The sequence below is a fragment of the Vanessa cardui genome, chromosome 16 (genome assembly GCF_905220365.1).
Source record: "Vanessa cardui chromosome 16, ilVanCard2.1, whole genome shotgun sequence".
Classification (NCBI taxonomy): domain Eukaryota; kingdom Metazoa; phylum Arthropoda; class Insecta; order Lepidoptera; family Nymphalidae; genus Vanessa; species Vanessa cardui.
In genome coordinates this window covers 500,024-516,101 of record NC_061138.1, presented here as the reverse complement: position 1 = coordinate 516,101, position 16,078 = coordinate 500,024, and the positions used below count along the sequence as shown (strand labels likewise).

At 37.2% G+C, this 16,078-nt stretch overlaps 1 protein-coding gene across 2 annotated transcripts; it reads right to left on the bottom strand.

Annotated features, from left to right (window-relative positions):
- Nucleotides 1-1,838: 1,838 nt before the first annotated feature.
- On the bottom strand, nucleotides 1,839-13,270 carry LOC124536146 (longitudinals lacking protein). Of its 2 annotated transcripts, XM_047112608.1 has the most exons (7): nucleotides 13,032-13,270; nucleotides 12,315-12,521; nucleotides 11,658-11,912; nucleotides 9,951-10,191; nucleotides 9,791-9,862; nucleotides 5,864-6,554; nucleotides 1,839-3,982 (listed from the first exon to the last, which is right to left on the bottom strand). In XM_047112608.1, exons 2-7 carry the CDS (start codon nucleotides 12,486-12,488, stop codon nucleotides 3,613-3,615), a joined length of 1,803 nt encoding a protein of 600 aa, XP_046968564.1. In that variant the 5' UTR covers nucleotides 12,489-12,521; nucleotides 13,032-13,270; the 3' UTR covers nucleotides 1,839-3,612. The 2 variants fall into 2 exon arrangements, with proteins under 2 accessions (XP_046968564.1, XP_046968563.1); XM_047112607.1 differs by lacking the exons at nucleotides 1,839-3,982; nucleotides 13,032-13,270 and adding an exon at nucleotides 12,666-12,894 and having other exon boundaries at nucleotides 4,529-6,554.
- Between the last annotated feature and the right edge of the window lie 2,808 nt (nucleotides 13,271-16,078).

Sequence of the window (16,078 nt, the reverse complement as noted above, 5' to 3'; positions counted from 1 at the left end):
CGACTGGAAGATTCTTTGGTTTAATATATTGCGCGTTTTCTTTGAACTTTAAAAGGTAACTTAGTTATTAACAGTAACAAATGCAAATATTATATACAATTTAACAAAAATACTGAAACTATAATACAATTATTTGGCTTGATATAAATTACTTTGATAAATTTCTTTGGCAACAAGGAACACACACTAAATAAAAATTAATAACAAGAACAAGAAAATTTAACAATCTAAAAGTAAAATTATTTTTAAAAACATGTCTTACGTAATAGCTATATTCTTAAAATAACGTGTATTAGTAGGTCAACATTGCCACCATAAACCAAAACTCAAATTTTATATTAAAATCTCGGTGGTAACATTATTATATTGCTGCCATTAATTATCTCAATGATATAAAAACAATCTTTTTCTTCGCCATTCTCATATAAAGTACTTTTTTTTTTTAATAAAATGCAAATAAATTGATTTTATTCATAATACGAAGATTGACTAAGGCAATATTTACTAGAAAAAGTTATTTATATAAATTTATTCGCAAGAACTAAGCTTTAAAATATTTTGATCATTTATGCACTTGGACTGCGAATTCTTCTCACAGACATCCTCATGGTGAAATCCTTACTCCTTCTTTTAAGTATTATTTGAATTTCTTCAACTGTAACAGAAACAATAAATGTGTTTTTATTTCAATGTCGTTATGCAAAACAAACTATTCAAAGGCTGTCCATCTTAAAGATAATTACAATGTCAACAATTTTGGCAAGCGATCCTATAGGCTGTCTACTAACATGACAATTATTATATATAATATTGTTAAATTAAATTAATATAATAATATGCAAAACAGCCGATAAGATATGTGCATTTTAGATTAAAAAGCGACATTACTGTTGAAACGAAATAATAATAAAAATATGGCACAAAAAATAACTAGAGGCGAGTGGGTGGTGGTTAAGAAACTTGTATGACTTTTTAAAACTGTGACTTCGTCAATGTTTCGTTCGCAACACGTTAGTATAATGATAGGCAAACTCAATCTTCCGTTAGTCCCCCTTACAGCCGGTTAGTAGTTATAAAAAAACTTTTACTGAAACCTTGATTCTTGGGTCATTCCGACACGAAATCCACTTTCTCCGGCAAATCTTTGTGCAGATGTCGTTCGTGTAGAAGCAAATTATGCTTTTGATAGGCGCGATACACGCAGTAGGGACACTTGAAACTCGGCTGTTTTCTACATTCGTATTTAATATGTCGCTGCAGAGAGCCCTTGTGCTTGTATTTGTTCCCACAATCCACGCACTCATACAGCGTCCACCCGACTTTGCCGCTACTCAGACCGGCGGTCCCATAACCCAATATATAAGGTGTGTACAACTGTGCAACTGAAATTAAAACGCAAATAAAAATGAATACGTGCAAATAATAAGAAGCTTCCACCGTAATATGTAAGCAAAGCCACCTCAAGATGTGTGCACTGACGTGAGAAGCGTAGGATAATGCACCATGTCTCCCATTAATTTGTTTCACTTTTCCTAGTTATACTATTTATGCTACTTTCGTAATTACCCTTTAGGATAGCATGCGACCATTTTTAAGACAGGGTTAAAAAGAGGATTCACCGAAATTGGAAATAAACACAAGTTTTTCCAATTTAAGTGAATTCGAAAAATCTCTGAATATTAGCAGTTAGAATTATTAATACAAAACATGCAATGTTACAAACTATTACCAATATACAAATACCGCAGTATTAGTTATCTTAACAAGTTCACTTAACCAAATTATTAATTCCGATATAATGTAACAGGTTAACAAAATTGTAAATTGAAACTATAAAATATCAAGAATAGCAACTTTATTTAAAATACAAAAAGGTTATAAAATACAATCAAATGCATTTAATCACTGTAACTTCTATTGTCAGATTACACGCTACAGCCCGTCAACACTCTGGGTAGCAATTCTAACTATACATCGGCTAGATTTGACCGGCTCTCTTAGATCTAGGCTTGTTATGATTTCAATAAAATAACTTTAAATTTGTTCGTTCCGAATACGAGATGTACTCAAAACGTTTGAGAATATTCTTATCACAGCTATGTTGTACTGGGTATGTTCGATAACGGTTCTAATAGACGATTTGATCCTTAGCAGTAATATTGTCAAAATTCACAACCTAGATATTCGCAATAACAAGTTACATTACGATTGATTTGACCGAAACTCTCCATTGTGAAATATTTTAAATCCTAATGACTAACTTTTTGAAGGCACTTAATGTTATATTGAAATGACTTGTATGGTTGTACTTAACGAGCTCTACATTTTGATTGTATGATGGTAACTCCTGCTGATTATTCTAATCACGTATCACGGAAACAAAATCATCCGAGAATCTTAGACGAGTCCTCTCCTGCTTTCGAACGAACGAGGTAAAGTTTAGACGCGAACAATTCTGCTTGCCGTGGTATCATAGCGAACTTATAATTTCTAAATGGTAATGTATAGAAAGTACTTATAACCTAAATGGAAGATTTCGATATCAACCAATTATGACATGATTCCTTTGTGCGGGTCACTCATGCGATAATCCCTCAATGGCAGTGTCTACAATTTAACAATCAATTTAATAAGGCACTCATTTCCACTGGTCTGACCTAATCTAAAGTAAAAAACAATTGGCCCCAAATATAACATCGAACAACGAGTCATTACACCTCATTCATCTCCAGGAACTTAAAATTAATACCACTTAAACAATATCTGATCTCTGCTGTCGTCAGGACAGACTTTACGTTCTAGATTAATATAAAATAAATGCATTACACGTAAAGAGATCTAAAATAATCGAAAAAAAAATAATATAAAAAATTAACTTATATTGAGTATTACAAAAATAATGGAACATGCATTATGGCAAAGACCTAAAACTTGCATACTAAGCGACAAAATAGCTTCATTTTAACTAATAACTACGTAATAAAATAAAACAAAAGAACGCAAGTATTCATTACAACTTTTCCATTCTCACTACATTTAGGTACCCACTTATGTTGTACGTTAATCTCGTCAAAACAAATGAACCCAAATTCAAACTCGCCAATGAATGAATTCTTTTTAACATATAAAGTTAAATTTAGTCAATAGTAACTGTAACTGGTAACAAGGAGCTATACTTTCCTAAGCAACGATCTAGCGAAGCTACACGCCTATCTTCGTCAAAATCAGGAATGATAATTTACACGATAAATGCTGTATATAAAAATATATAGAAGCGTAACTATACAAATCACTTTTCTTAACGTACTGGATAAATGCAACAGTTGCTTACACCGTCGCAAATAACTGCAACCAGTGTGAATACTAAGAGAAATTCGTCATGAGATTAAATTCATACGGTATCTATAACACTCCACATTCCTCCGACCGGAGTAGGTAACGAGCTAAGGCACAATGCGGCCTGTCGAGGAAGGCGATTACTATCTAACGTGACCGTCCCACGTCACTATCACAAAAGAGATTTCATCACATTTATCACAATCGGCTAAAAACTTGAGGAGCCTGAACTAATCGTATGAGAAATGTAAAATATCGAAATCGGCGTCGCGCCCACTACGTGCAGGCGTCCACGTTGTCCTGCTTGATGTACTGCTCGTGCTTGACGTGCACCTCGCGGTGCATGCGCTCCATGTGGCGCGCGATGTGCATCTTCTGCTTGGCGCGGTACACGCAGTACGGGCACTGGAACTGCGGCTCCTTGCCGCACTCCCACTTCTGGTGGTTGCGCAGCGACGACTTGAGCTTGTACACGCGGCCGCAGTCGGGGCACGTGAAGCTGGGCTCGCCCGCCGCCGGCAGCGCCGCCGCGCCCACGCGCATGCCGGCCACCAGCGGCAGCGCCAGCCGCGCCGACCACTGCTCCCACGACAGCCCGCCCAGCCGCGCGAACGCCTCCTCGCCTGCAACACGCGCACGGTCAGTGCTCTGCCTCCCCGACCGGAACCGAGTGCCGAGTGCCGAGTGCTGTGCCAATCGAATGTCGAAGCGTTGCGAGAGGAAAGTAAAAAAAAAGAACAAAAAAGAAAATAACGTTTATTGCGAAGATCTGACGGTGAATGATTCTAGTAATGCTCGGGGGCCCTTCGATACACTATCCGTTATGTTATGTTCGCACACGGCGCGGACCGTGTACCGGGAGATTCGAGGTATCATTTGACCGCCGAGGTTTTAGTCACTGTGAGCTACTCTAACGAACGTTTGTTAATTAAGTGTAGTCTCCCGACCCTTGGGTTTTCTTGTCTACCTGAAATTATTAATTATATTAGTATGAACAAAAAGGGAAAAAGAATAACAAAAATGCCCTGCACGAGTCGAAAACTGTAAGCTGTGAATCATGCAATCATGCAAAGTTACGGGAAACACAAAAAAAAAAAAACAAACAAAAAACTGGCAGAACTTACCTAACAAAAACTTTGCGTAAAAAGCAAAACATAAAATGGGAGTTATTTCAAAAATAAAAATAAAAAAATCTAACATTGTATAATATATTTATATTTTATTAAACTTTTCTACCAAGTAAACCCCAATATATTCATATAAAAGTCACTCTATTAAACTAATTCAATCCAATAACATTAACAAACAATGTGAACTTCGTAACATCCAAATGATATTCTAATTCATACATCACCTAAAAACCTTCAACTAACATGATATGATGGAAACATTGCATTCGAAATTATTCATTATTCAATGCTTAGCAATGACTTGATTTAATAACAAATAACATACTTTAAGTTATACCAACGTTAATAAACTAATACTGACTTTGGTCAAATAGCTTTGTTATCCTAAGTTAACAACAAAAAATATCAACAGTCAATATGCTAAAAGAAACTTGAATATTTATTGCGAATAAAAATATCAGATAATATCAAATATATTTTTTTTTTCTAAATTTTGAACACATTATTATCCCAGTAAACCGAAATACAAAACCACGTAATATAATAAATATTTTTTATATTATCTACAGGTAACATTGTAGGCACATAATCGATGAGCTTTTGCTTACCTAATATTAAATGACCTCAAAATGGTCGGGGATCTTATAGCTATCCCCGAACCCGAGGCATCTAAAAGTGGACTTTATAGTCCTAAATCAATAACCTAATAAACAATAATTATTAAAACTATTAAATAAAAACTTTGGATCGTCTACTAATGGGAAGACAAGTTAATGGTCCCTGACAAGTTGTTAAATAATTTAAAAAATATAACAAGAAAATAAAAACAAGTCAAACTTTAAGGTGGAGAATATTTAAAAAATTTACCCGTGACGAAAGTAACCTTTCCGCTTTCGATTTATTTTAAAATTGACTGAATATCAACGTTTTATATAATATCAATTGCACTAGTTTTACTATTTTTTGGAATTATTCCGTAACAGGAATGTTAGAGGTACTAAAACTAAACAAATTCGAGTTAATACATTATACTTGAATTTAACAAACAGCATTTTCGTACGAAATGCTAACCTTATAGGTTAAACTTTTCATTTGGAAGGGGACTTAATGGTCGTCAAATTAAATATAATAAAAAATGTTCTCCAGAACAAAATACTTAAGGTCAGTCTTAACTACGATAATAAACTCTAAAACAAAAAACAACAAATTAACGCTAATGCCGTTAGGGAATGTGCACATTACAACTATTATCTTTAGTGTATATTAATTAATATGTCTTTAACAAAATAAAAGGTAAATATAAATAATATTATTGCAGTACCGATTTGGTTAGGTATCTACTTTGGTCTAATGTGTTTTTCTCTAAATAACTCTATATCGAGGTTTTTTTGTTTCGCCTCACTTTGTTGCTAGCGTATATGTACCACTCGGTGTTATGGTGCTTTCGAATGTGGACTCCTAGGTTTCCCCTCTGCTTGGCCTTGTACGAGCAGTAGGGGCACTGGTGCGACGGCGCCTTGCCGCCGCACTCCACGTTCTCGTGGCGCCTCAGAGTGGACTTCCACCGGTAGCGCTTCCCGCAGTGCCTGCACTCGAACTGCCGGCTGGCGTCGTCGGAGCTGTTGCCGTCCCGCTTCATGTGCCCCTTGGCGTCGTGCTTGGACTCGAACAGGTCGCCGACCGAGTTGAGACTCCCCGAGTTACTCGAGTAGGCGTTGTCGTAGAAGGCGTCCGTCTCCTCCGGCAGCACGATATCGTCCGTGTCGTCGTACTCGCCGTCCGAGTCGGGCTCGTCCTGCTTGCCGATCGATTTGAAATCGACGCCCTGGCCGACGGTGTTGTTGTTCTGCATGAAAGCCTGCTGCAGCAGGTGCGTCTTCAGGTCGTCGGGGATGGCGCTGAGGGTGTCGAGGGGCACTTTGGGGAGGTGCAGGGGCGGGAAGGGCGCGATGTCTTTGGCGAGGTTGGATTTCATGACGTTGGTGACCTGGATGCAGGACGGCACGAGCGCCGCCAGCGACTGCGACTGCGCGCGCGCCGACAGCAGCGACAACAGAGCGGACGGGAGGTGGCTATCCTTGTGTAACTCTGAAATACAACACATCGACGGTATTGCAAATAATAAGTCAAGCGATTCTACGGACGGACTCTTTGTTAATACTACCGGAGGCTAAATAAAATTAAGGAACCAAAGAAATGCGTTATGATTATAAAAATATAAAAAAATAATCTCTGTTAGAAATCATAGGAGGCGAAGCTTCTAATACATGCAGACATGCACGGACCGACCGGCGGTCGGGTCGACTTATCTTCCCATAAGAGCGGAAAACGGGCCGGGTGGCGGTGCGGGGCGAATGAAAGGCCGGTGGCGAAGTTACATCGTTTAATATTAAAAAAATACATCTGGGGCGAGCCGGCGCTCACTTGACGCCGAGCGCGGGCGCGGGCGCGGGCGGCGCCAGCTCGGGGTGCTTCTTCTCCATGTGCTTCTTGAGCTCGTTGCGGCGGTGCTTGCTGTAGGCGCAGTGCGGGCACTTGTACTGCGGCTCGCGCCCGCACTCGAGCGTGACGTGGCGCACGAGGTTCTTGCGCGCGTTGTAGCAGCGCTGGCAGTTGGGGCAGCGGTAGCCCTTGTCCGTCTTGTACTGCGCGCAGGGCAGCGAGGCGTCGGCGCGCGGCAGCAGGAAGGCGGGCGGCGGCGCGGGCGCGCGCGCGTTCTCCTTGGCGTCGTCGGCGGGCGCCACGTTCTTGAGGATGGCCAGCGTCGTCGTGAACGTCTCCTCGCTCACTTTTTTACTACGCGTCATGATACTGTGTCGCGGGGTCGGTCTCTTACCTGAAATGAAAAATTCCGTACAGTCCGGATTCCGAGTCGCCGGTCGGGCCGTGATCTTTCGATAACCGTTCGGCTGGATAAAAAAACTAAAGGTAGCAAATAAAAATAAAGTATATTCAAACAAAACTGCCTAGCTACAAAAATCGGTAAACAAAAGTAACGCTCCTCGATGAGTAAACATAAAAAATAAAATAAAAAAAACAAAAACAAAACTTTGTCATGATCGACGGACTAGCTATGACGTAGCTATGATTAAATTTTAGAACTAATTAACGATGGTACTACTAGAGATTTTACATGATTTTTGTTGTCAGAAATGTCACTTTCTTAACAATTCATGTTTCTTTTATAACAAAATAAAAAATAATATAAAACGAAATCAACAATACAAAAAACAAAATTAAATCGGTTTCGAATTATCTTTTTCGTCCTTGGGCTTCTGATGTTTTTGGGCAATGTGCATGGTCAGAGTCTTTTTCTGAGAATATCTCTTTCCACATTTTTCACAAGTGAATTGCGGACCAGTGATACATTCGTACTTTTCGTGTCTCAATTTGTTTCTCCTGTATTTATATTGCTTCTCCTTACATATTGAGCAAAGATATCTTCGTTCGTTACTTTGATTGTCTTTGGTCACAGTAATATCATGATTTCTTTTAAATTTTCTTTGCGCTTTTAAATGACCTTTCTTCCTATAAGGCTTTCTGCCTCTAATCTTTCCTCTTTCGGATACATTTTCACCCTGAGTGACTTCTCTCTTCACATCGCTCGTTTTAAGGTACCCTCGAGTTAGTGGAAAAGGGGTTTTGGTGTAATTCAGGAGACTTGTTAGATCTGTGGGTTTGTCTGGAAGGCGAACAGAATGAAAAGCGAGAATGAGGTAAATAAGCATCAGAAATTAGTAGCACAGGTAAATAGTAATGCGTGAACGTTAATGCGCAAGTAGAATGTTACAGGATATTTTTTTTCAAAGCATGAATCAAATTATTTAACGGAAGTATTAAAAGACTTTTATGAAAATGTATTATGGTCATGCTGCTGATTATCTTTAGCAAAGGAATGGCGGAGAAGGATGAAATGAAAGGTTTTAAATGGTCTGGTCCTGTTTTGTCCCTACAAACTTTCAGTAAACTGACTAGCTAATATCATAAATCATTTTCAATAAATGTAAGTGATGAAATGAAATGCGCATCCACTAGGAAATTTATCATGCCTTCATTTAATTATTTAAAAAACATCTTTTACCTAGTGAACATGCACGTTGGCAAATAAAAAAAAAACTTATTTATTTCAAACATGAATTGCTAAGAAGACATCTGCAGTGAAATCACATGTGAATGCAAATAAAGAAAAATAAATAATAAATAAATAAGCCACATAACCAAACAAACTACGACGACAATGAAAATAATAAATTTGGATTTACCTTAAATCATTCTGGGTCATCACGGTTAATCCACGAGTCTTCTACAAACAAACGGTTTGGTGAAGTCACACAACTGGCATAAAACACGTTTCTCCGGTAGCAACGATAACGAAATACTTTTAATAATAATAAATAATGTTATGTTTTCTGGCTTTAGTTGCTTTGGATTAGATTGCGTGTGGTGCGTAACAATGTTATAAAACTTTCTACGTATAACTAAGGCATAATTGGTTTAAAATACTCACCGAAGTAAACTGTCTGCTCCTCAATGTTAATAAAGTTAGCACTCATTAGAACCGTAAATTACCATGTTTCTAAAATATACTAAAATACAGTAACACTAATGAAGCATGCAGTGATCTACGTTTCGAATCCCAAGTCACAAACAAAGCAAATACACAGTAAATCAAGTGGTTTCTAACACAAAATAAAAGTGAAATACATACTTACCTTGTATCTCATTACCTCGCCTTTAAAAAGGCTACATAAAAATAAAACAATACCTTTCTACCGTTACCTTAACCGGTCGATCTGAAATCTTCTAAAATTTTATATATAGGAAATATAAATTGCAATAAGATTAGTATTTAATAATATTAATATTAGATAGTAATTATTAAAGGTTGAAATTTCACATGTGAAAACACTAGCACTCTCGTATCCGCTGTTGTGGTATATAAGATTTATGTATAACAAGATAAATAGATTATTTTAAGCAATGACTGTTCGTCTGTTTTCAAATTATGGGAAGACATTGCGCATTTCATCCGTTCCTTGTACGTCTGGAGCAATCAACTTTTGTTATTTTTGATAGAAAGTACATGAAATAAATATTTAATTATATAATGTAAAGTAAAAAGTTCATTGTTCCAGAAATATCCATCTCGAATCCCACATAACATCTTGTATCGTAGGTACACATATCGATATCGTTTACGAGTGAACACTTAAAATAACATTTAATAGCAATACAAGATGTTCCGAGTACAGATAGCTCTCACAGGGCCGGCGTACGAACGGACGGCGCCTGTAACAGCATCTCTACAATGCACTGGGGCTTACCTTGACTCTCTCGGACACTGTCATTCGAATTCATAATTTCGTCTTGAGATCTTTCCATGTGCCATTGAAAATCTGGAACAAAGGAAAACGATTACAAATGCGATTCGGTAGCGTCGCGGGCGTCGGGGCGCGGGGCGGGCGGTGGGGGGGGGGCACTCACTGCGTACGACGTCGTTGTGGGCCACGGCGGGCTGGTCGTCCGGCTCCTCGTCGAGCGTGAGGTCCTCGACGCCGTCGCGCGACAGCTCTTCCTTGAGCGGCGCGGGCTCGTCGCGCGCGTCGGGCGGCGCGGGCGGCGCGGCGGGCGCGGGCGCGGGCGACGCGGACGCGCGGCGCGCTTTCTTCCGGCGCCGGCTCGGGCTGAGCGAGCCCTCGCGGCTGTCCACGCTGCCGTCTCGCGTCTGCGGAGCGCCGGAGTCACGGTTAGTGCCCACTCAAATCATGTGACCATGTGCCACCGATCTTGGGAGCCGACTATCTCTCCCCTTAAACCTAAATCGATACTATAGTCTGTTCGCGTTAAGAATGCAGTGAGCTGTCATTCTTTACCGGCCTGACTCCGCCCCCTTTGACCAATCAAATATTTTCAAATTACAAAGTCAAGTTCACATTTAATTAATTATTAACTGATATTTTTATTTTTATAATTTAAATTTTGTTTATTTATAAATTTATATTTAATTTATTCAAGCTGTACACGTAATAATAAATGTAACCTATAGCTACTAGATGGCGTTATGTCAAAATATGTAAATTTCTCCATCGCGATGGCAAGATTCGCAAACGATTGTATATAGTGTTAAGAATTTTGTTGATTATTCACCCTGATTCGATTTTTTATTTTAATGTGTATTTTTTTAAATTCATTATACTTAGTCTTTAAAACAAATATAATTTGTTGGAATTTTAACACAAATATGCATACACCTCCACCCTGCTGTTAAAAAAGATTTGATTGGTCAGGGGGCGGAGTAAAGCCGGTAAACAATGACAACTCACTGCATTCTTAACGCGAACATACTATAGGTATCGCTGGTTGGCAGTGGATAATCTGATGAGCGGTATCTTATGATATGATAACTTCCCAGATAGGCTTGCACAGAGGCCACCGTGACCACAGGGACGAGTGACTAAAATAAAGGCCATATGCCTTATTTTAGTCACTTGTCTGCTTACTATTTTTTAAAATAGCATATCCGTAACCAGTGATGACTTTCTTACAATTGGGTAATATGCCTCCCTATCAATTTGAAATCTACTTTATGCAATAACAAAACATTTTTATATTTATTACAAATATTTTTATATATTATATTTAACTTACAGCAGTTAGTAGTTCAAGAAGATTTTACTAAAAAATACATAACAAATATCTGCCAGTAATTAAAAAGCTGAATGTAAAAAATAAATAAAAAAACTGATAAAAACTTTGTACAAATACAATGAAATTTAGTTATATTTAGTAGAAATCCTATTATGACCTTCTTTAAGTTTCATATGCAAGCATATAATGAGATTGTTTTATGTTTTTCCTTAAATATATACTTTATCATTGACATACTACATACATACTCCATTAGATTTCAATGATATATGTATTTGATTTTGTCTACTTTAAATGATTATCTGTGTAGTTGCAGATTTGAATTTGAGATTTCTTAACTAGTTTAGTATGAAATATTATAAATAATTTAATTTGTGACATTGTCAGTAAATAGTATATATTGATAATGGTAGCATACTGTCATTTAAATTGTTGTTTTAGATATATGAAGGTTTTATGAAATAATCAGTCAACGTATAGAAAGAATAACTATCATTGATGGTAATAACCAATCATTTTAGATTGGAGATTTTTTATACTTACTTGTGGTGGAGGAGACGGCGCACGGGGCGGGTGTGCAGTTGCCTGTGGGGGGCGCGACGGTGGTCTTGATGGCTTGTTATCTGAAAGACCCTTGATTTGCAGAGACTCTGCTGCTTTCAACAGAGCCGCCAGTTGGTCTTGTGATATGTTTACTTCACCACGGTACATGTAATCCATCATAGCTCTTAACTCAGCATATTTTACGTCTTTTAGAATTATTATGGGGTGTTTGTCATACTGTTGAGATAATACGCTCTGAAACAAAAACACAAAGATGGTTTTATTTGTGTTTGTAAATAAAATTCTGTTTAGTCATTTGTGTTATGGTCTGGGTATGTTTTGTTTACAAGCTTGGTTTTTTTTATTAAAAAGAAGAAAACTATTATGCAATGTGACATGCTATTAGTTCATTATTGACATTATGATTGAAATTGTCATTTGTAACACATTAGTAATAACACGAAACTTGTATTTAGGAAAGTAGTTGTAACAACTTTCAATTGCCAACTCATCTATACATTAATCTAAACTAATTGCTAACATATGAAAGCTAGAACGAAACAACTGGAATGTTTATTAGAGCAAAACTGTGCTGCCTTGCAAGTAAGTTAAACACGATACCAATTGACCTAGATAACGAGTTAACATTATACCAACCTCGAAATAAGGACTGCACGCAGACAAAACCACTTTATGTGCTTTGAGTGTTTGTCCTTCGGCAGCCAAGGTGCAATCCACGTGAATTCCTTTCTCTAATAATGTATCAAACACAGACACCAGCGTCGATTGGTGGTTGTTCCATCGCAGGCAGAACTGCTGGTCATCATCCATGGTTCCTTCTTGCCACGCGCCGCGCCCTTCGTCCTACGATAGCGAACACTTAATTGACACTATGTATGTATCTACGTCTAAACACCACGCAGTAATTAGGCCATCATGAAAACTTTAGTCAGCTACTTATATATTCCATTCAGGGCATTTATCACAATACAACGCAAATTATCTCACCGATTTACTTCATATGATGAGATCACGCCTCAACTTAACTAAATTAACTTTATGGACCACATACGAGTCGTCGTAAGCGACGCGGCACAAAGAAAATGGCCGCTTTTCCAGCGCGACAAAAAATAAAATGGCGACGAAAATTCTAAGTTTTACTATTTTCTGAACAAAGTTTTCTTGACACATAAACGAATTCAAGTTGAATTTGAGCAAAGGAGTTCAGGAACTTCAAAAAAGTTTGTAAAGTCGTTAAAACTTTTATAAACTTTACTTCGAAAGTTCACTAGTGGAAATTTTCAAGATGAAAAGTCGTAACAGTAAGCACTTGTAGGATTCATTATGTTTTAACAGAACTTCATATGAACTCACCTCAACTATTTCATTCACAATAGTATTGTTAAAAACTAACGCTTCTTTTAAAAGTTACTTTGACACAGTTGTTTTAAAATTAACACATTTGCTTTGCACACCCGCCAGCTTTCTTTGAATGAAAATACTAAACTATGCTATGTTGCAAGTTTAGCGAAGCGAAAGGCACCTCTACCTACTAAAATCCAAACGAAGTACAAGTTGGAAGCGAGCAACGAATGACCCAAAATAAGCTCTAATAATGTTGCCATATCAAATATTATTGAAAGCTTGAACGTTGTTTATTTTGAAGTATACCATTAATTTTGAATTAATTTCATTTAAAAATGGCGTGGTTTAATATTTTTTTTATGAATTTGAACATTTTCTACTTCAATTTTATTCAGTGTAATGTAAACAACGTTATCTATTCTCTAACACTATTCAATTTGTTAGGCCTTGACCTACTTATGTATGAAAATGTCTCGTGATTTATGTCATGTTTAAATTGTTACCAAAAGTGTGAAAATCTTTTTGTTATTACTGAAGATTTTATTGTTGCTTTTATTTTTATATTTAAATTATAATTAAATGAGTAAGTTTAACTGCTCTCATAACTTTAATCCGAGCATTTTGCATACAGCGCCATCTACAACATAATATTTGAACTCAATCAAGCAGTACCAGTTCAAAGTAAACATAGTAGTAGGTAGCTATAAAGAATGAATGAATAGATATTCAAATTGTTGCGAGTATGCAATTTTGTTCAGATTGTACTTTACTAATTTAAATGTATGATCATTATAGTTTTATGTTATTAATTTACAAGTTACTCTGTTTTTCAGTACTTAAGTAAATATTTCTGTTATTTTATAATTCTTTCCTTAGTACAATTTAATGAACAAATAAATGTATTATTATTATTATTTTAATTTTTAATCACTAATATTAATTAGTTTTCGTGTTTATATTTTTTTTAATTCTGTTCGTAACTATGTATTTTGTGTTTGATATTAGTGGAAACCTGATTGTTTTTTTCCCGAAAGAGATTCGATAAAAATAAAATTGCATTTAAGAGGTTTAATTTCGTATTAAGATAATATTTTAGAAAGATATTGGTTACCCGTATACATCTTGTTTATTCTGTACAGGAAGAGTAATTTAAATACTTTCACCTTCTCTAATTATTTTGTGAATACTTTATAACTAAATTTGTGGTTTTTTTTAAACCATATACCATTTTGAGGTTGCCACTTTGGCATGTTTTTGTGATTTTTGTGTGTGATTGTGCGCGCTCGCTACATAATATTACAGAAGTTATATAAAATTATGTAACTCATATTTTACTCGACAGTCCTCAGATGAGGGGCTAAATCTGCACAGGTAAATGTTCATACAAAAGCATAATGATAAATGAAACTTATGATCTCAGTTTTTATTGAGTACCTTTATCCAAAAAGTACTTTACTTACGAAGATAATGTGTAAGTAAGAAACTGTATTAAGTGGTGCTTTTTAATTTAGCTAATATTTCATCATTTGAAAAACATTGTATCATTGTATCTACTTGTGACTTGTGGTTTTTATGGATTGGAGTTAGTATGGATGGATGCTGAATATTGGCGAAAATATTATTGAGTTTGTGTGTGACAACACATGTGTGATAGTCCACTGATAATTAAAAATGCTATCAAAGGCTTAAGCTGAAAGCTAGAACATCTTGGCCACATAAACCGCACCAAGTATTAATGATCTATAACTAATTTTATTTTATTCAAAATTTAAAACGCAAGGAATATGAGTGCGTCTAATTAATAAATTGACTGGGCCACCAAGGCTGTTGTCTTGCATTACATAGAATAACCAAATGAAACATTTATGTCAAGCAAGAACCGAAACCAGAAATATTCACTTTAAAGGTAAGTGTCGCTTTGAATATTGTTAATAGCTTCAAGAATCTATAAAACGTCTTAATTATTTTAGGATATAATTTTTAAATACCTAAATTATTTTACAAATCAAAACATTTCTTATTCACCATATATACACATACGCACACAGCGTATGTCGTATTTTGAAACGCATTTTGTAATTTTTTTACGAAGCTTTTTACTCAAAACAAGTATGTAGATTTATTTATAAAAGTTAGGTAAAAGAGAAGGCGCAAGTTTTTCAAAGATTTAAAGTTGAATATGCATCGTTCAATTGCGTTTCCGTGTAAATAACCAAAACATAAGCCAAAACACGGCTAAAGCAGCAAGGAAGACAGCCGCTTAGCTATAAAAATCGATAGCATTAGTGAGTCCGTACAAATGAATTATACGATTCCCATTTGTGTGCGTCTCTCGGCTTCTAGTGAGCGAGAAACAAAAAAATACAAGTGAAATTCTTGTAATAAAAATCAATCGGAGCGGAGAGAAGGCGCCGCGCGGGGCGCCGACTGGTCGGGCGCCGAGAGGCCACCCCCTGCCTCCCCTCTTTGCATACCTACACCATCTATAGTGCATCTACCCTCATTAAAATAAACCTAATTTCAATACAAGCGTTTACTTCCTGGACAATCGTATAATGTCTGAATTGTTATTTTACTGTTACTCGAGCCCTAGGTTTGTTAGTTTCATACCCATATGTATGTACATGAGTCAGATTCACCGACCGAAGGGGCCGAGTAGAGCGCGCCGCTCAGCCGGTTCCCGGCAAAAAAGCGTTTGTTTTTATTTCTTTGGCGCGGAAAAAAATCAGCACGCGCCCGCCCTGCACCTCCTAAACATGCGCCACGCAGCGACGCAGACTCGGCCGGGTGTGTGCCGAATTCACTTTCATTTGCGACATCTCATCGTCTCCCGAAGGTCACGGTGCAGCGGGCATTGTTTCGTGTGCTCCTCGGTGCATGTGAGACGCGAGCGGGTGCTTGCGGCGGCCTCCGCTGACCGACTAGGTGAGTTGAACGGTTTCGCGCCCTCGTCTTCCTCGATCCGTTTCCCTCACGTTTATCGTCTCCGCTTTACGCCGTCCTTCGTGCGGGAAGACGTTAAAAGTGAGCGTTCGTATCTCGCGGTGTCGGTGACG